The sequence below is a fragment of the Orbicella franksi genome, chromosome 1, assembly GCF_964199315.1.
Source record: "Orbicella franksi chromosome 1, jaOrbFran1.1, whole genome shotgun sequence".
In the NCBI taxonomy this organism is placed as follows: Eukaryota; Metazoa; Cnidaria; class Anthozoa; order Scleractinia; family Merulinidae; genus Orbicella; species Orbicella franksi.
In genome coordinates this window covers 9,360,645-9,380,049 of record NC_138145.1, presented here as the reverse complement: position 1 = coordinate 9,380,049, position 19,405 = coordinate 9,360,645, and the positions used below count along the sequence as shown (strand labels likewise).

The following is a 19,405-nucleotide window of genomic DNA, read 5'->3' as shown; positions in this document are numbered from 1 at the left end:
AATAGTTCCTCGGAAGTAACATGAGCTGAATACTCGATACCGTCAAATTGTGGTTAGGAGCTTCCCCTCGCCCACCTCCCCCACTGTGGTTGTAGGTCCATCTATGAGTAATAAACAAAAAATGCTATTCCGGTGTAAAGACCCCAGTTTATAAGCGCCCCCCTCCCCCTTTAAAAAACCCAAACCTTTATGAAGTTGTATAAACCCAGGGTTTATAACAAATTGATTTTTTTACAGTATGTGCTTTTGCTTTGGATGGACCATACTTGAGAAATATATCAGTCACCGTACCTGGTCGTTCACTTCATTGGAAGCAGATCGTCGTTTTCTTCGCCCAGGTTGCTACAAGAGAATACAGAGTGATAGGCATCTTAATACTCCCAGAGTATCAGCACATTGCCAAGCAAATAGGTAATAATATATAGATTTAGGCGAGCCTAAAAGCGTAGCTCCTGGGCCGGGTTGTTCAGAGCCCCACTAAGCTAACCCAGGAAAAGGTAGAATTAATTTTGATTTGAGTTTTGTAACTTTGCGGTGAGTTTTTCTGTATATTGTTTGGCCCTCTGTTTTGAGTTTTAATAATCACCATATACACGAAACAAAGCAGCAAAAAATACTTGTACAGAAGAAAAAGTTATAATTCGGTTAACTTTTAATCCTGGGTTAGCGTTAATTGGCTTCCGAACAATCCTGCCCTGTTTTCAACAAGTTAACCTGACATGAGCCCGCGATCTAACCAAAAACCAGCACTTGGTCAGCGGTCAACTTCGAAAAACACGTGACCTCGATGAGCTGTAAACTTGAGCCCGCGATATGGTCACGTGATACTGGTCAGCGGATACCTTGTTTTGACAGGTGTCACTTGATCATAACAGATGTCCAATATCAAAGAGGTACACGGTAAACCAAGGCTGCATGTCTCTGTCAACCTATTATTTCGAGTATGGCCGCCATGTTGCACGACTCCGTCGTCGTTGTCGTCGTCGCCGTCGTGTGTACGCGCCCACGAGCAATACCGCTAGCCATGATAACCATGAGAAAATCAACTCATGGGTTTTCTTTTCTTTCCTAAATGAGTATGGGGCTCCGCTTGGCGGCCCTTTGGGCCGCTGGAGCTCCGCTATAAAAGAATTGCCGTATTAAAGGGAACTTACCCCAAATAGGCCGCCAACCTTGAAAAGAAAGAAATCAAGAGAGATAAACGTTTAGTAAGACATCAACTCAGTATTAAGGAGCTACATCACGGCTTGCGCATCTTGAAAAGCTTAGCCAAAATTTTTCAAGTTTGTCGTTTGTAATCCGTGATAATCTTCTTCATCCTTGACCATCCCTGCTCCTTTATTATTTATTAGTATCTTCTAACTGTTTTTCTATCTTAAGAAACTATTATTTTCAGGTTTCCTTCAATTTAAAGGTAATTTTGTACGTGGCCAAAATAACACAAAATAACGTGACTGAGCTCCTTTGAGATAGTTCCCACGAAGAAGATGCACAGTGTCGAGGTGGAAACATAGCGACAATGCTCTTACTCTATTCAAATGCAACTTTCAATTAAACTGAATTTAATAACAGTGCAGCTAAGCAATGACACAGTTCTGACTGTTTAACACCTATTGATGGAAGTGCAAGATGGAAAGTTCAATTTTTCACACTTGAATCAACACTCTATTTGTAACTCACAGGACTGCGCATGCACGATACCACCCTTAACTACTTCTTACCGCTCCGGGTTCGCCGGGAGGGCCTGGGGGACCCTAGTGATAAAAAACAAAAACAAATAAAAAACTAAACAATAACAGTAATAACGTCAACATTGCTTTGAATTTTAACCATCCAAAGAATTGTTTTGCACCAAAGGGGCGCGTACAAAAGGGATTATTCGTCACCAACTTGTCATAGCAAGTTAACCATACAAAAACCTTGACGTGTCGGGATTGGTTTGCCTGTTGAAACTAGTCTCGTACAAGCCAGTAATGGCCAACGACCAGGGAAATAACGTTTTCTTTTCTCTCTCGTGACCTATTATTTACATTATTTCACCAGGTACTTGGGTAGTACGTATAGCGCTTCCCCGTTCTGGGAGGCTTCGCTGACTCAGAGTCTCCTATCCCCCTCGCTCCTCTAAGGAGCATAGAGCATCCACAGTTATCCAGTCGTCTCGACTCTTGGCTATGACTCGGTGTACTACACTATATTCACGCGCTTGACATGTAACTAGAGAAAACAAATAAACAAAGAAAACAAAAACAGGACTTACTGGTGCACCTGCTCTTCCCTAAAAAACAAACAAAGACAATGAAGTTACTTCAGGTAAATACGCACATCAACGTACGTGCGCCAAAGAGCAACAAGAATACAAAAGTTGTATATGTGCACCACGTTTGTATAAGTTGTAAGTTGTATAATTATGTGCACCACAATTAAAAGCTAAACTACAAATCCCAAGTTGATGAAGACTGGACGCAGAAGCATATTCGATATCTGGAATATATTACTAAATCCAGATGTCTGAACAACCGATTGTAATGGTCCAAAGACCATGTTGTTTAGCAGTAGTGCAAGTAAAGGAAAAGACTGCTTCGGGTCAACTGGTCCATACAGCCGCAGCGTATCTCGGTTTCTGTAGCATTAAGCAACCTGGAGTATTTCTTCTCCCCCTCCCAAATTGGATGCTAGTCCACCAGGAAGAGATTTCTTAACATTTGACAATTAACTGTGGGCTTATTGTCAAATATAAAATCTTTGTCTTTAAGGCCATTAGTGGTGTCCTCGACTGCCAGCAGTGAAGTCTTTATAAAATAATTGTAACACAGTTGCAAAGCTGCTAGATTGTGACTTACCTTGAGACCTTGATCACCCTGTAGAGAAACAACAAAGCACAAGAAAATAGTTTTCATTAGGTTATAATAACTATTAATGTGAAAACTGAAACCATATACCTGAGTGTTGTTCATGCCATTTAACAGACTTACGCTCCATACAAGCGCGAGGGGATAATAATCATGTATTTTCCAGAATGGTGACATATTTTTGTCTTTTACGATTTTGTTATGTGGTCTTACATGTAACGTAAAGTACGCTACGAGAGTGGATCGGGGTGAAGAAAGACTGCCGTAATAGAAAAAAGCTGCCTTTGGGATGCACTAGTGTGTTCTCTGATCTAATGCATTACGAGTGGATGCCTTCTCTTGCTATCCAAATTGCATGTTTCTAAATTATACGGCGGTTTACCGGAAGATCAAAGACGGCGAAAAAAAGAATGCTGACCAAATGAAAGAAAAGCGCGGTGTATCCCATGAAAAAACTAACTTGGTGTATACAAAATATATGGTTGATACCGACTAAGAGCGTAATACTTACGCCAGGTCCTTTGGAACCCTAAAAGAAACAACGTATTTGTATAGTGAATAAAAGATAAGTACAGTCATGTACGTTTAGATGTAGCGGCTGTTGACTGTTTGATTTCTTTGTCGCAAACGTAATAGCGATATTTACATCTAGGTAAGAGCGTAACACATTAGCTATACCAAAAAGAGAAGACACGGTCATATACATCCATTGACACCACGGGGAATATCCCCCGCATATAATAGTTCTACAACCTTAGTGGAGAAAAAACGGTTGTCCAAAAATACCATTTATTATATGAAATACGGACGGCTAAGATGGACCGCTCACGAGCTGATATCGGCAAATTGCGTTTTTAATTCATCACACAAAATAAAGAGTTTTTTTCTTCAGTAGAAAATATTTTACCTTCATATCTGGAGGACAGTTTCAGTTAAATGTTAAATGTTGACAAAGCAACGTGAGAAACGTAAATAAATGGTTACCTTTCGCGCGCGCGTTTACCGAGAAGGTATCGCGGGGACCCATCAATTTATCAGCAGATAAGAAAGAACCATTACAATAAATACTCTATTGAACTAGCTTGTTCGCTCCGAATTGGCGAAAATTGGTCGAGTTTTTTTTTGTTTTTTTTTTTGCAGGTTTATGGACCTCGCCTGCGGCTCTGTCCATAAACCTGCAAAAAAATATTTTTCCAATACGGAACAAGCTAGTTCAGTAACATATATTTTATCAACACCATGCAATGGAAATTCCCTGTGTTTATAAAGAACATAATGAAAACACTTACAGGTCCGCCAGATCTGCCCTGTTGACAAAACAAGAGAAAGAAAAAGTAAGACAAATCAGTAAAACTGTTCTTCTCGCATAATGACAATATGAAGACATAGATATCTGAATGTCAGTGCTCCAGGAAAATCGATAGGTCAGTACGTACCTGTACTCCCTGAACGCCGGCAGGACCCGGGGGACCAACTTCGCCTTTGACTCCCTAAATAAACAGTACAACAGACAAAGATATCACCCATTAAACTGCAGTATCCCTCCCCCCCCCCCCGATAACAAGCCCATAGACTTCGATTCATATTCATAAATAAACAATAGCCTCCATTTGGCGCAGACATATGCTCGGAGATTTGTCCGCGGACATTGTCTGTTCCGAGAAGCGAACAGTTTTCCAAGAGCGAACTGTGAGTTTTCAGGAACAGATAATGTCCAAGAACAAGTATTCAAGCATATTTTCGCGCCAAATGCAGGCTATTGTGTTTATTATCCTTGAAATTTTCTTCGCAAAACGCGCGGTTTTGAAAATTGTGGAAATTCACTCGGATATTCCCCAGTTCTAGCTGGGGAACATTCAGTCACGTGACGCGTTTAAACCAATCACGCGCGAGCGAAAATATTTGATGGATTATAATGGTTTTTATACTTAGGCTTTGGTCTGTCTAAGGCAAAGTTTATTCTGCGCTCTGCACTATTTTGCATTATAAAGGTAGCTTTTTAAATAGAGGAAGCCTTGGAGGGAAACGAGATCTATTCGAAAAATGAAATAAAAAGAAGAGGTCCTTTACACGGGTTTCACGTTACTTACTATTAGAGATGACATTGGTGTCGTTTCTCGTTACACCATGGCTGTACTTACCCTCGGGCCTTTTTGTCCTCTCGACCCTCTCGGACCCTCTTCTCCGATATCACCCTAACAAATGATAAACAAATTAACAATCAGACGTTCCACAACACTGAATCCCTCGCCATTGGCATAAGACGGTCATTGATTTCCTTAGGCAATATATAGTTGGATCCGGCTAGTTCGCTCTCGGTTATTTCGAATTCCACGTTATTTCCAACTCAAAACTATTTCCCTTGGATTCACCTTTCAGTCATTTACTATCTGCTATTTAAGAAATAGAAAACATGTACCGTGTTTCTATCGAGTTATAGAAACACGAGTGCAAGTTTGGGAGAACGAGAAATGCTGTGGGAACACGAGCCGCAGGCGAGTGTTTCCACAGCTTTTTCGAGTTCTCCCAAACTTTCACGAGTGTTTTTCTCTAACTCGACAAGAACACTGAGAACATGTTTTCTATTTCTTTTAGAAAACACCCCGACGAAAAAAAAGGAGAACAACTTGTTAACGTTGATTATCAAAATGTAAATTCTCTTTGCTCGCGCCATCATAACGTCAACAGCTCGTGCTAGTTCTGTGTTTCCATCGACTTATAGAAAGACGATTTTTAACCAATCAGCGCGCGTATTTTCTTAGGACTGTTTTCTAATTCGAATTATTTTTCGTTTGCCCTGAGAGTTTAAAATAGCGAGGTTCAACTGTATTGCATCAACGAGTAAATAAAAGGACTGGGTGCTGAAATGAGGCAGAGGTCACAATTCTTGTTGCTGACAAAAAGGATCGCGGGCTCTAGGGACGAGAATGACCCTCAAGGACCCTCAAGAAGCACACATTGACACATGCGCAGTATCGCACAACAACATTACTGATTCATCACGTGACAAACCTTTGGTCCTTTAGATCCAGAGACGCCAACAGGTCCCATGGGACCACGATTTCCCTGATAACAAAAATAAGAACAAATAAATACCGAGTTAAGGTTACTACTATTATCCGTCTGAAACCTTACTTACGGTAGGTGTTTGATGAGTCTACATACAGTCTGTCTGTACACTTATTTCACTGAAATACACTTAGGTTGCATGGGTGAGTAGGAAATAACACATATCCATCTAAAATAATCTGGTTTCTTCAAATCATCATGCAGAGGCCAGTGGCCAACATTGAATTGTTTCTTTTGATGTTAAAAGTTACACACGCACATGATATCCAGCATTAGTCAGTTCTAAATTGCTGCTCTACAGACGCACCTTATGACCCTTGACCCCAGTTTCTCCTTGCAGTCCCTGTGCGCCTTGTGCACCCTGAAATGGTCAATTGGTCCCTCAACAATACAGTATGTGAATCTGATGACCCATCTAACAATATAAGGCTTCAATAATTACAGATAAAGTGAGAATTTCCTCCAAGCACTCGTTATTTTTATTCCAATTCTTGTATGTCACAGAACGATTGCACTAGAAAATCTATCGACTGGAAAATTTTCGCGCGAACGTCCTTAAAAATACAACTCAAAGGTTCTTACGTCTTTTCCAGTGGGGCCTCTTTCTCCGTCAGGTCCCTGTGCTCCAGCCTCGCCCTACAAAACAGAAGTTTACAAAATTTTTGTTTGTCCTGCCCCAGTCAAAAGTAACACATTTTCTTAATACCCCTTTTCTATCAGATAGTACTCCCAAATGCTGCTACTTGTCAACATTTGGTTTTTCCATTACATGTTGTATTTCACTGGATTTTGGCATCCAACCTGTAATATATAGTTTTGGATTTTGGTCTTGTTCAGCAACTAAACAAACATATCGATGTGAAATATTTGAACAGAGGACGCTTCAGATCCCTGACCAGGTTTAAAGTTCCTCATAGTTGAGGAAGAGATTTGCGATAGAAAATTCTGCAAAGTTCTACCATCTCAGAGATTTCCTGGTTGAACTCTTTGATTGATCCAAGCTGTCACATCAGTCAATGGTATTTTCAGTTGCCTTTGAAGTTATTTTAAAACAATGATATAGCATATAAATCTTGCTTTTTGAACTTCTCAGCCAATCAGTGAGCCTGTAACATCAACGTGCAGTCGATTTATCGGCTTGTCTCATTTCCTTAGCCACCAGGCCAACCTGGTTTTCGATTGTGCAGGGAATGGAAAACAAACGAGACGAAGTGTTATGTCGCTTTTTTGAATCCAACCTTTCGTCCGGCAACTCCCTTGGCTCCGACAGATCCTTGCTGGCCAGCAACGCCCTGAAACGCACAGACACATAGATAATATCCAGCTTATATGCTTGTTTCGCATTGTGTGTTTTCAGAACTTTCCCTGTAAACAATCTGAGAAAGTCAAGACAAACAAAAGATCTGCCAGGAAGATTTCACTTACTTTAACAAAAACAAGCAAAAGCGACATGCCCAGCAGGTTTTGGCAATAGCTCGTTTTTAGGAACAATTTGGGAAATCAATGCTTTTGTTGACATTGTAAAAGACATTTGTACTTAGCCAAGCGCAAGTTCGTTCTCTACATCATTTTCATGTCATACTCACCATTGGTCCAGGGGCGCCAGCGACACCGGCAATTCCTTGAGGTCCCATATTACCCTGTACGCGTTAAAACAAGATCACTACAGTCTTAGAACCAAGAATAAGATCTAGAACTCAAAAATAAGAATGAAAACCAATCCAGCAGCAATAATACATGTACTCCTCGAGAGAGAATGAGAGGTGAGAGAGTTCTAAGCCTTGTTCTCAAAGTAATCTCTTTCAAGTTATTTTTAGACACGGTACCCAGTTCAACCGCAGATAATGTTACTGCAAGCATTTTGTGGATGTTTTCGTGGAGTATGACAACTCGTGTAAAGTCGCTCGTGCTGACCACGACAGTACAATCCGCGTCACACAGAATTGGCTATGTCTAAACACTCCTGGGATTTCCAAAACCGGGAGTGATGAAAAATAAACTTGAAAGAGACAACCGTTGTAATAAGTCTTATATGTGGGATTAACTGTCTTATCCCTCATCTTCTCTTGTATTTATTGCTTGCCTTTTCTCCCTTTACACCACGAAAACCTGGAGCGCCCCGGGCACCGATGACACCCTAAAACACAAACAATAACAACAACAAGATCAAAAACAATAACAACAATAATAACACTAATTAAAAAATCGGCTTCGTCTTCGATTTTAAACAGAGACATGAGGATTATTGATACCACCTCGTGGTACCTATTGCCGGGGCTGCATGACAGAACACATAGGTTAGACTAAAAGATGCAACGATCCCTATTCTCGAAACCCATGAATTATGCGTGAGTAGAAGAGATTCCCCATAGAGCGTATATTATATCTATTTTCACATGGATTGGTCATTGCCGCATATAATGTTATCAACGTTAAATATCGCATATTACTGCAGCTGTAAGTAGTGCAAAAGAGAGGTGTTATCGACCCCAGTCACTGCCATCCCTACAGAAGGCGTTAGTAGTATAGTGTGTGAAGTATAAAATTTCTCTTTCCAATTTTGTTAGCTATGTTTACAAGCGTCTATGACGGGAAGTGTGTACATATACTGTGAAAAGTTATGAATTGCTATTTTCTTGTTCAGTTCAAGCAGCAGCATTTTAATTTTCCACATGAAAACTGGTGTATACCCTGGATATAAACGTACCGGCTGACCATTGGTTCCCGGCGGGCCTGTGGCTCCTTTTGAACCTTGGGGACCCTGTGAACAGAAGTCTCTCCATTATTTTCCTGTTTTATTTTAGTATCCCTTCCCAAAAAACTTTCTCAATACTCACGGGAATGCCTGCTGCTCCATCTAGACCGTCCCTACCAGCAGGGCCAGGATCTCCCTAGTAAAGGAACAAAACAGTTAGACAGAGAAAAAGTCGGTAGTGCATTCTATTCCATCAGGGGTACAAACAGTAGGGAAACATCACCAACGAACCCAGTAGAATCCACGTGCGAACTACTACAGGTGACCAGCTCCAAATAGGTGTGATTGGACGGCTGTTGTTGGACACCCATGTGATTTGAGCGCCAATTACGTGACAACCAGGCGCGTGGGAAACCAATCACAAATCCAAAATTAGATTAGCCATCTGCATTCGTCCAATAAAAGCAACATATCTTTTGCCAACCAACTCATTGGTTAAAAACACAAACATACAAACATACAAACAAACAAACAAACAAACAAACAAACAAACAAACAAGTAAACTCCGGACTAAACTAAAGATAAAAAAATGAGTTTTACCGCGGCTCCTACAGGCCCAGGAGAACCCGCACCGCCTTGCATGCCGGGATAACCCTGCAACGGAATATACAGAATTAAAAACGCGTAATACATGCTCGTAAATAACGTCTTTTGAATACTCGAACATGAACACATTTTTAAACTATTACGTTGTAATGTAGCCACGTTCAGCATTTTCCATTTGCAGCACTTTCAAACTGACCAAAATGCCTTAGAAATGGGCGCTGACATAATTGAAATTAGCGTTGTCTCTCTTGCACAGGTCAAACTATTTGAAATCGATTGAAACTTCTTAACTCCTCCTCCTGAGATGAAATGAAGGGGGGGGGGGGGGGTGATCAAACGTCGACAAATTACAAATATTTTAACTCGATCCGGTGACAGTAGCACCTTAAAGGAGATATTCCACGGTTGAAATTAGCCTAGTTAATTCATATTCATGAAGTTAGTAATTGCGTTTCAACCTTAAGAGCCGTTATTGGTCGATCCTTTCGGTTTATGACTGTTACGTCTTAGCCTAGGTCTGACTCTACCATTTTAAAATTTCTTTCTATTAACATTAGAGTTGTCCGACGTTTCAATGTTGCTGACATCATTACCAAGGTAAAAATGAAAGTTTTATCGCGGTGTGAATATAAATTAGTGGAACAAGTATAATAAACATTTGTTTGTGATCTCACGTAAATAGTTTCGTGCGGATAGAGTCAGTTTGCACGTTCAAACTTGGCTTGAGATCTTGAATAACTAACATTTCGTAGATAAGACAATCGCATTTGTTGCAGCATTTTTTCAGTACTGAAAAGTTGTTAATTAAAACCGGTTTTGGAGTCATTTTAGATTCCAAAAATAGACTTAATATTGAAGAAGCATTAATGTCATACCGCCTCTCCTTTGCTCCCCTGAGCGCCCTGGGGACCTGGCAGACCGGGCAGACCCTAGAGAGAGAGAGAGAGAAAAATCAAATCAGTTAAACAATTCAATAACGTATACAGCAATCCTTAACAACACAAACAGACACATGAAATCATTTACAGTGATAGTAAGTGGGCTTGGAGCCAACTTATGCTTTGCTTACGAAATTTGTAAAAGCTGTCTCATTCATGCATGCTCTCATTGAATTAGAAAACAGAAAGTGAAAAAGAATGATGAGAAATATTTCTTCTCACCATTGGTCCTTGTTGACCCTTTATTCCAGGCTGGCCAGGTAAACCGTCTCTACCCTACAAGAGACCAAGCAGAAACATTTGGCATTTCCCGCTTAATTAAAAAAAACAGTAGTTGTAAGTAGTATAGTTGTGACGATTTTGCGGCCAAATGTGACCAAACAATAGTAGTTGTAAGTAGTATAGTGGGCAGCAATGTGGCCATTTTGTCTTACAGGAACTCCTGTGGTAAGTTGTAAGAAGTATAGTGGGCAGCAATGTGACATTTTTGCCTCGCAGGAACTCCGGTGGTAAGTGTAAGTAGTATAGTGGTTAGCAATGAGACCATTTTGTCTTACGGGAGCTCCGGGAGGTCCGTCTTCACCAGTAGGTCCCTTTTCTCCAAATTCTCCCTAGAACAAATCAAAAAATTGGATTAACGCCCGAGCAAAGGAAAATAATTATCGACTGTATTTCACCATCCAGATTAGAAAGAAAATTGGGAGTTCGAATTATCGTCACAATAGGTACATTATTTGCCAAGTGTAGTCAACGATGATGATAAGTTACGAGGAGAGATTAAAATCAAAACGAGAAAAAATTATGATTCAATTTGCACTAAGTTCTACATTTAACTGATACATACCTTTGGACCATCAAGGCCGCTGTTCCCCGTGCTACCTTTCGCCCCTCTAGGTCCCTAATGGAACATCAAAATTATAGTCAACATTAAGTTCATGAAATGCAATGCGTATTTCTCTAATAAACGTCGATTTACACTGCAACCAAGGGAAAGAGCCGGAAAAAAAAAGAATCTTTAGTAGATCCTAGGGTATCAAATTAAACTTGCAAGTAAAAATAAATTTAAGATTAGAATAATTAGAGTTAATCAATTATTCTCAAAAACCTATTGAAAAGCAAGCGGTGGTATTCTGTAACTAGTAGTTCATGGCCTATACGAAATGAAAGACATTTTGCGTATTTTAAACAAAGATGACGACAATATTAAAAGGGGAAGTGGTAAAAGATAAAATAAAACTGTAGGTTTTAGTTGGCAATGGCTTCTCAATAAAGAAAATCGTCCACAAAATGAAGGAGGACCCAAACATTTTTTCAAAGGACGTTACCTTGGATCCAGTTTGGCCTTGCGGGCCCTGTCCGCCCTGGGGTCCCTGTTGCCCCTGAGATAATAACAAATATACTATTAACACTAGGAACTTGTAACAAAGGGCTCCTTGAGAGAAACAAACAACAGTAGTACACCTTTCCTTCAATTAACCTTAGTTAGAAGTTAGACACTGTATCGCGATCAATGACGTTTACTACCAGCTAACAAATGACAGCATGGGAGATTAACATAGGAAGTCGCCTATCCACAGCACTGCCAAAAGAAAATACTACTACTCATTCTAGTTGTTGTTGTTGTTGTATTTATTGTTGTTTTTTTCCTATTATTAACTGAGAAAATAAATATCCAGCCCAGATTTCATCTTTGGATAGGAAAAGCCCCACTGTACGTACCATGCTAACGTAACCTGATGTGAAGACATTTCTTCAATGTCACATATATAGTGATACGTTCTGTACTCATGTGGTACGTCTACCACACAACAAAAACTTGCAAGTTTTTACGTTTCTAGTCAAAAAGGAATATTAAATAAGGCATACTTACAGCCGCTCCAGTCTCTCCGCGGTCGCCTTTGGCTCCTGAAATCCCTGGAGGACCCTGGGACACGAAATAGAAATAGTATACATCAAATTGATCTGATTTCACATTTTTATAACTTTTCTCTGCGCTATTTAATAACCCGCACAAAGTAATTACAAACGCAGGTTCAAATACCTGGAGTATTCGAAAATATTTCAGTATTCTACAAAGCTTAACACACAACATCGTTGTTCTGCACACAATTACAAACCTGTTCTCCTGGTGAACCAGATATTCCAGGGGGGCCATCTTTTCCAGGACTGCCCTAAAGACGACAAAAAGTAACAACGAAAGATGAAACGTAAAGTGGAACACTTAAAATAATTACCATTAAATACATTTCACCGATAAAAGTAAAATATGAAACTTTAAGGTAAAAAGCTGTTAAAATTATGAGTCTTAACGTTTTCGATCTGTTTGATCATCATCAGAGTGAGGATGATCGTGATCTCTGATTATGATCAAACAGATCGAAAACGTTAAGACGCATAATTTTAACAGCTTTTTACCTTACAGTTTTATATAATTACCATTAAGTTATCATGGTGTTACCCTAGTTTGACCAGATCTTTTTTGACGAGTTTGTGAGCCAGAACCGTTTTGTGCACTTTGACGGCATGTTCTATAAATCAGACTTAACTGGCTTCTGATTGGACAGGGAATGCGAGGTTGATAAATATAATGTGCAGTCAAGCACAATTGATCCACAATGATGGACCTTCAAGCAACAGGAAGCACTGGCTTTTTTTGTCCTGGATGAGACAACTGCTCAAGCCAAGTTTCTCTAAGAATTTTCCGAGATTTCCCTATCAGTTCTGTCTTTTAATAATTATACTCATGGTGGATACACTGTATGAAGAAAGTGTCTTGCCTAGGAACTTAACACAAAACGTTGGAGATTGCAGCCCTCCTTCTGAAGACAAATGCTGATTATTAGAATACCCCACCTCTTGCCGCCAATACTTCAAGTACAGACACAAAAAATACAAGATACAAAATATGGCCATAATGGTGAAGAGTTTCACGGAGCAAAGATTAAACAGTGAATATGTCAGTGCGCAATGAACAATAACATTTTCAACCTACTCGATCTCCAGGTGGTCCATTTTGGCCTCTGGGTCCCCGTCCGCCAGAATCACCCTGAAACAAAATAATAGAGCGGTTTTAAATTGTGTATCATGAAACAAAACCAAAGCAGTCACTTCGGCCAAACACAAAGAACACGGACAATCCAGTGAACCAATCAAGATTTGAAACGACTACACGTAGCTGACGAAAAGCGCGGGAAAACGTGCGCGCGTGAGCCACGATTGGGTTTGGTTTCACTTCTGATTGGTTAAGAAAGTGGCACGTGTTTCCTGAGTCTGCGCAGAGAACTTACCATCGGCCCTGGCGGCCCAGGAGCTCCAGCACTGCCCGGATCCCCAGAGGGTCCCTGATGTATAAACAGAAAAAACACGTTAGTAAAAAAGCATTTGTAAAATGGTGCTCAGGTTTAATGCAAGCGCTGTCTCTTACCCTCATTCCTGAAGGACCATCTCGTCCGGGAATTCCAGCTTGCCCATCCTCTCCCTAGAAAGGTGTCAGAGAATTGCCTTACTGCAATAACTGATTGCAAGAATATTTCAAATATTTCTCAAGTTAGTAGCATTGTCATTGACCCGTTTTTGGAGAGAGACAACCATTTCTACTTTTCAGTAAGTGAAGTAGGTACAATATACACATCCCCTAAAGGTCGTAATGGTGACTGCAAAAATGTCAGTGTTAACCGCTTAGTTGAACTTGCTAAGGCGAAAATGATTCACTTATTTAGTTTCATTAAATAAGAAATCCAAGCATAGGTATCTAAAGACTGATTTTCTGTGTCAAAATAAGGAACATCCAGACAAGAAGATCAATGTCTTACACAGTTCTGTTGCAATGCTTCTTGTACACTGCTTTTTCCAAAGTCTTATAACAGAGCTCAAAACTGGTTGAACCGAAGAAATTTGAAAAACTTGGGGAAGACCGTTAAAATCGTAAGATTCTTAGCCAGAAAATTATAATTTAAATTCTCTGTTTCACTGCGTTTTCAACGCTAACTTTGTTAACGTCTTTTTTATAAATTTATTTCATATACTGCTAGCGTTATTTACCGTTTCGCCTTTTGGTCCACGCTCACCAACAGGTCCGGCATCCCCTGGAAGCCCCTGTGGAGAGTCACATAGGGTATATTAAGACATATAAATTCTAGTCTGTTGTTAATTAGTAATCATCATCATCATCATCATCATCATCATCATCATCATTATCAATTAAAATTCTTAGTTTCCCTCAGCCATTTGTAACACCTTGAGCCTGCCTGAAGTGCTACCATGACTAAAACAAAAAATAAAACTTCAAACTCACACTTTTTATGTTCAACATGCGACGGCAACATTCACTCTTCACAACAACAAACACTAACAAGCCGCTAACGACCAATGGGACTGCGAAATAAACTAAACTGAACCGAAGGCTACAGCACAACTGACTGAGTCCTTTTAACCAACAATATAAATATGCCGAAATACTTTTCTTTTCTCATTACAGATGAAGAAAGGGTACTTCTAGCGCGATTTCGGTTCACGGAAATGAACCACACTGATAACATCAAGAGGGTCTACTCACATCAGCTCCAGGTCTCCCTTGAGCACCGACAGGTCCAACCTCACCCTCTGGACCCTGGAAACAAAAATAATAAAATGATGATGAATAAAGCTTGACATGATAAGAAGATGCAACTCTCCAACCTCCTGAGCGGGAATTAATGACAGTGTCAGTCAGTGTTGTAGATATCCATCAGAGTCAACTACCCTACTTTGTGTCTCGCTCCTTGTCTGGTTACCTCCAACGCCACACGCTTCCAACTTCCATGTACAATACATAATATGGGGTGGACGGGTGTGACGATCATAACTAAAACTTGCTGCTTTCCTACCGAGTACTAATGTGGTGGTGAGGAGGGCGAAACAAGAGGCAATTCTAGCAAATGAATACATCAATATGAAAGTAACTTCAGCAGTTAAAATTTAGCACACCAAAGTTCCCAGCGCCCAAATGCTAATCTTATTTGCACATAATAGATTCCAAAAAAGCCACGTGGTTACCACTTCATTACGTTAACAGAGGGGATTTCAATTGAGAGTCGTAAAACCGAAACCAAACCAATTACTTACCAATTAGACTAGCCAGTACATCGCAAAACCAAAACAAAACTAAAAACAAGTGATTGCCTGATTCCTTTCCTCACTCAATTGAAAACCGCTCTTAGAAACCTCCTTGATACAAACACAGCTGTAACTTGCGATAAGTGGATTTCGACAGGAAAATGGAATACTTTTTTCCAAAATCGTGACATGGCCATTTTGATAGGAAAATGGACCTTCTTACATTCAGAATCGTAACGAAGGACTTTGGACCGGGAAATGGAATGTGTTACATTCAAACTGGTCGAATTTGACATGAAAATGGAAGGTGTTAAATCTAACCTCGTGATATTGCAATGTGACAAGAAAGATTTACCGTATTTCCTTTCTCGCCAGTTGGTCCTGTTCCTCCAGCTGGTCCTTCGGGTCCCTTTCAACGACAAAATAAAATGCGAACAAAAGTCAAGAAGTTCATGGGAAAAAAAAAACAACCTTAAAAACCAACCTTACAAGGAGCTACGCTGGGGAACGCGCGTCTGGAACAACACTGGCCAAATTGGTCCAATCTTTCTCAGTCTTGGCATCCTTATCTATTACAACTATTTTCGTCTTTTTCTTTATTAGGGATCTATTATTTTGAGGATTCCTTCAATTTAAACGATTCCAAACCTATTCACGTTTATCATTTAACTGTATTACAAACCACAACCTATGTTGTGCAAATGGAAAGTGATATCATTGCGTTTAGCCTGAAAACAGGTGTTTCCACTAATTTCATCCCCTGTGAGAGAAACTACGAATTTGTTGCTACTTAATCCCAAACAAATGACATAACGTTATTAAATCTGCATATTGGTCCCCAAATTAGCCTACAACGTGACACGGATCTCTATAATTATTCTCTACAATAATTATTATTCTCTATAATTATTCTGTACAGTTATTCTCTATGATTATTTCATATAATTATTCCTACATTATTCCAGACCTAAAATCGGGAGATGTATTTCTTATAATAGGGACATGTTGGCTGAATCCCTACACGAGCACTTTGAGTACAAACACAGTGGTTTTTAAAGTGGACTTACTGCAGCTCCTTGGACTCCAGTTTTACCGGCAGGACCTGTCAATCCTTGAGGGCCCTATCAATCAAGTTACGCAAGGTGCAAGTCAACTATGATGCTGATTAATCCAGTTACAAGAAGATGGATTGCATACAGTACAACGCATACTACACAAATGCTGGAGAGTACAATACTTAAAAATGGTAGACTGAAAATAGTCTAAATTCGATCGTGGTATCATGTATACCACGAGAAACATGACACGCCAAGTGTTTGATGCGAAACAAATGCTACTCAACATGCATGCCCCGTTTACTGTGGAAGTTATATACCGTCTTTAAAAGCAACAGAGGCAAGAACATTTCCAACAATTTGAAGCTAAGAAAAGAGGTACATTTAAGGTCAAGTAAATGCGCAGTACAAGTAGTGTTCACAACTTACAAGAAAAATTACCCACAACAACACACGGTGATTCGAACATTTCCCGGAACATCGTTGCCTTTGTTTTTAAGTTTTGCTTTGCCGTTACAGTTTTCCTTGTTTGTTTGGTTTTTCAGCAAGTGTTACCAGTAAAAAATGAGTTCTACTTTTTGCAACAATTGTGGCAAAGCTGCAATGAATTTCTTAGGAGTTTCCTCTGGAAGTTAAACTAAAAAATTTTAAAAGCGTTGAGGAACTTGCCTCGCAGCGGCACAACTCGTAAGAACAATTGCCAAGTGTAACAGCGTATAATATGATAGGTTAAAAAATCTGCCTTACCGTCATTCCGGGCTTGCCTTGTGGGCCCGCCTCACCTCGGGGGCCTGCGAATCCCTACAGAGAGAAATTTACCAATGACAGCATAATCAAAGTCCATTTGTTATCAAGTATGTTATCACTAAATAGAGGTTATTGAGCAGCCCTTTAACGTAAAATATTTAGCTGTAAATATTGGTTTCTTCTCTTGAATTTGTAGATGAGCCTTATGTCCGACCATTCAAATAAACGCTACTACCATAAATGTTTGCGTATACTTTACAAGACTGAATTTGTTGTGATACTCTTGGAAACAAAGTGGATAGGCTCAAGTGCCTCATTACAGTGTCTTCCCCAATGATTGTGCCTTGAGGTTTTGAGCATGCACGACTAACCGCATAACTGATAAACTAAATTGTTCTAATGTACAAGTTAAGTATGCGTCAAACTTACAGGTGCTCCAATATCGCCAGCCGCTCCATCCAAACCACGCGGCCCCTACATTTAAATCAAGCATAGTCAATGAATTACATGTACTACACAGTGAGAGGACCAGGGGTTATTAGCTTCAGGTTATGGGCATAACCCCCAAATAACAATCATAGGCATGTAGATATAAATTGGTCAAAATACGCAAAGGTTTTTCCTTTTTTTTCTATCCAGAGCAACCGGACTAATCAACTTGTCTGACCCTAAAGATCTACCAGATTTTGTCACGCAAATACGACAATGGTATACACTTTTGTCACCGTCTTGAGGTGAGAAAAATGTCTTTGATGTCTTTGGAAGGAAACTTATGACCAACGAACGGGTGATCATTAACGAATTTGTAAAGACGTCTAGTTTCAATGAGCTTTTTTCGTGGAGCGAATACCTCTTAGAGTTTACTAGCATCAGGAATATCTTGGCCAAAGTACCTTGCTACTAGAGATGACATACTCCTCGCTAATGTAATACTGTAATGGCAACAGTGAAGTACTTACATTTTCTCCATCTCTGCCACTTCTGCCTGTATCACCTGGCGGACCCTGGGAAGAAAGAGAAGTATCATGTTAATGTGATTTTGGAAAACAACTTGAAGGGATTCGTAGGTACCTTGCCTGAAGGACTAAATTGCTAAGACACATTGAGCCACTCATAAGTATTTGTGAAAATCCTCATATTAGCTGCAAAGAAGTTGGGTGAGTTCACTCATCACGTACTGAGCCTTATCCTTTAAAGCTACCCATCTGGTTTGTAATTAAGACCACTCACTTTTTCTCCATTCTGTCCGGCTTGCCCTTTACGCCCCTTTTCTCCTCGCCCACCCTGGTAAAAAACAATCCAACAGCTTTCAATAGTTTTACTACATGCCAAGTGAAGCTATGTGCGTATGTCTTTGGCCATGATCCAAATCAGTACCCACATTGTCTCCAAAAAAGACTGGCACGATGACACCAAGTGTTCATTTGAATGAGTTGCAATCCATTTTATGTCTTTAATTTTCATATATTTACAGTTGGAATTGTTCTTGGAGTAAATGTTCTAAGTCCCAATCCCCTGAAGGTAAATTATCTGCCCCTGAAACTTTTATTTCGAACTCAGTATATCTTGCTTTCAATTTTTATAGTTCAAGCACAGTACTGAAAGTGAATCTGATACTGAAATACCTTGCAAGAGAGAGATTCTCTTAGTGAAGGGAATCCCTTTCTCACAGCCTAATGCTAAAACGTTTCGTTTCAACTGCTGAATTAACGGCCTGACCGCGACGACAAGGTACAATCCACGACAAAAGTCCTTGGCACGCCTGGATCAGATAGCATGAAAATGCGTTGACAAAGCTATTTTGGAAACAATAAGTTATGACATCACTGGAATAGGGAACCCCCTTTCCCCCCGTCAATGTTGGAAACGAGCAATGACGAATTCATCACCATAAACAAAATTGAATCGGGGGTAGGGAGGCGAACTGATGAATTTCCCTGAGAGATACTGCAAAAGTGGGCAAGCGTGCCAAGACGTTTGTCGGGGATTGCAGTTCCCAGGTTAGTGCATGAATTTGGCAGTAAAGAGAAAAAATAGTCACGACAAACCGGTCTTCCTTGGGCGCCCTTTGCTCCATCTACACCTCTCGGCCCTTGTGGACCCTAAAACAACAATCATGTACTTAAAAACAAAACTCACACAAAACAATGCAATGATAACAAAACCATATCATCAACTTGGTGCACAGACAGTTGTTTGACAATGTTTGTCAAGATATCTCCTTGAGTCAGAATGAGCTGTTCCTCTGAGTAAACTTTAGACAACTGGCCGCAGTTGTTCGAAGGCTGGGTAACGCTATCCACCGGATAAATCGCTATCCAGCTGATAAGCGTTAACAAAACAAACCACGC

At 40.1% G+C, this 19,405-nt stretch overlaps 1 protein-coding gene across 2 annotated transcripts in view; it reads right to left on the bottom strand.

Annotated features, from left to right (window-relative positions):
* The window catches only part of LOC145488412 (uncharacterized), a 52,936-nt gene that overhangs the window by 4,210 nt on the left and 29,321 nt on the right, over positions 1–19,405 (bottom strand). For both annotated transcript variants that reach the window (XM_081467271.1, XM_081467281.1), the window contains 37 exons: positions 19,103–19,156; positions 18,285–18,338; positions 18,014–18,058; positions 17,484–17,528; positions 17,055–17,108; positions 16,320–16,373; positions 15,608–15,661; positions 14,714–14,767; positions 14,200–14,253; positions 13,583–13,636; positions 13,446–13,499; positions 13,151–13,204; positions 12,276–12,329; positions 12,029–12,082; positions 11,484–11,537; positions 11,003–11,056; positions 10,716–10,769; positions 10,381–10,434; positions 10,096–10,149; positions 9,215–9,268; positions 8,756–8,809; positions 8,626–8,679; positions 8,002–8,055; positions 7,505–7,558; positions 7,157–7,210; positions 6,501–6,554; positions 6,226–6,279; positions 5,862–5,915; positions 4,991–5,044; positions 4,286–4,339; positions 4,139–4,156; positions 3,361–3,378; positions 2,841–2,858; positions 2,258–2,275; positions 1,722–1,754; positions 1,155–1,172; positions 292–342 (listed from right to left, as the gene is read on the bottom strand). In XM_081467271.1, the coding sequence (XP_081323397.1) occupies positions 292–342; positions 1,155–1,172; positions 1,722–1,754; positions 2,258–2,275; positions 2,841–2,858; positions 3,361–3,378; positions 4,139–4,156; positions 4,286–4,339; positions 4,991–5,044; positions 5,862–5,915; positions 6,226–6,279; positions 6,501–6,554; positions 7,157–7,210; positions 7,505–7,558; positions 8,002–8,055; positions 8,626–8,679; positions 8,756–8,809; positions 9,215–9,268; positions 10,096–10,149; positions 10,381–10,434; positions 10,716–10,769; positions 11,003–11,056; positions 11,484–11,537; positions 12,029–12,082; positions 12,276–12,329; positions 13,151–13,204; positions 13,446–13,499; positions 13,583–13,636; positions 14,200–14,253; positions 14,714–14,767; positions 15,608–15,661; positions 16,320–16,373; positions 17,055–17,108; positions 17,484–17,528; positions 18,014–18,058; positions 18,285–18,338; positions 19,103–19,156 (1,776 nt within the window). The remainder of the gene's footprint in view (positions 1–291; positions 343–1,154; positions 1,173–1,721; positions 1,755–2,257; positions 2,276–2,840; positions 2,859–3,360; positions 3,379–4,138; positions 4,157–4,285; positions 4,340–4,990; positions 5,045–5,861; positions 5,916–6,225; positions 6,280–6,500; positions 6,555–7,156; positions 7,211–7,504; positions 7,559–8,001; positions 8,056–8,625; positions 8,680–8,755; positions 8,810–9,214; positions 9,269–10,095; positions 10,150–10,380; positions 10,435–10,715; positions 10,770–11,002; positions 11,057–11,483; positions 11,538–12,028; positions 12,083–12,275; positions 12,330–13,150; positions 13,205–13,445; positions 13,500–13,582; positions 13,637–14,199; positions 14,254–14,713; positions 14,768–15,607; positions 15,662–16,319; positions 16,374–17,054; positions 17,109–17,483; positions 17,529–18,013; positions 18,059–18,284; positions 18,339–19,102; positions 19,157–19,405) is intronic.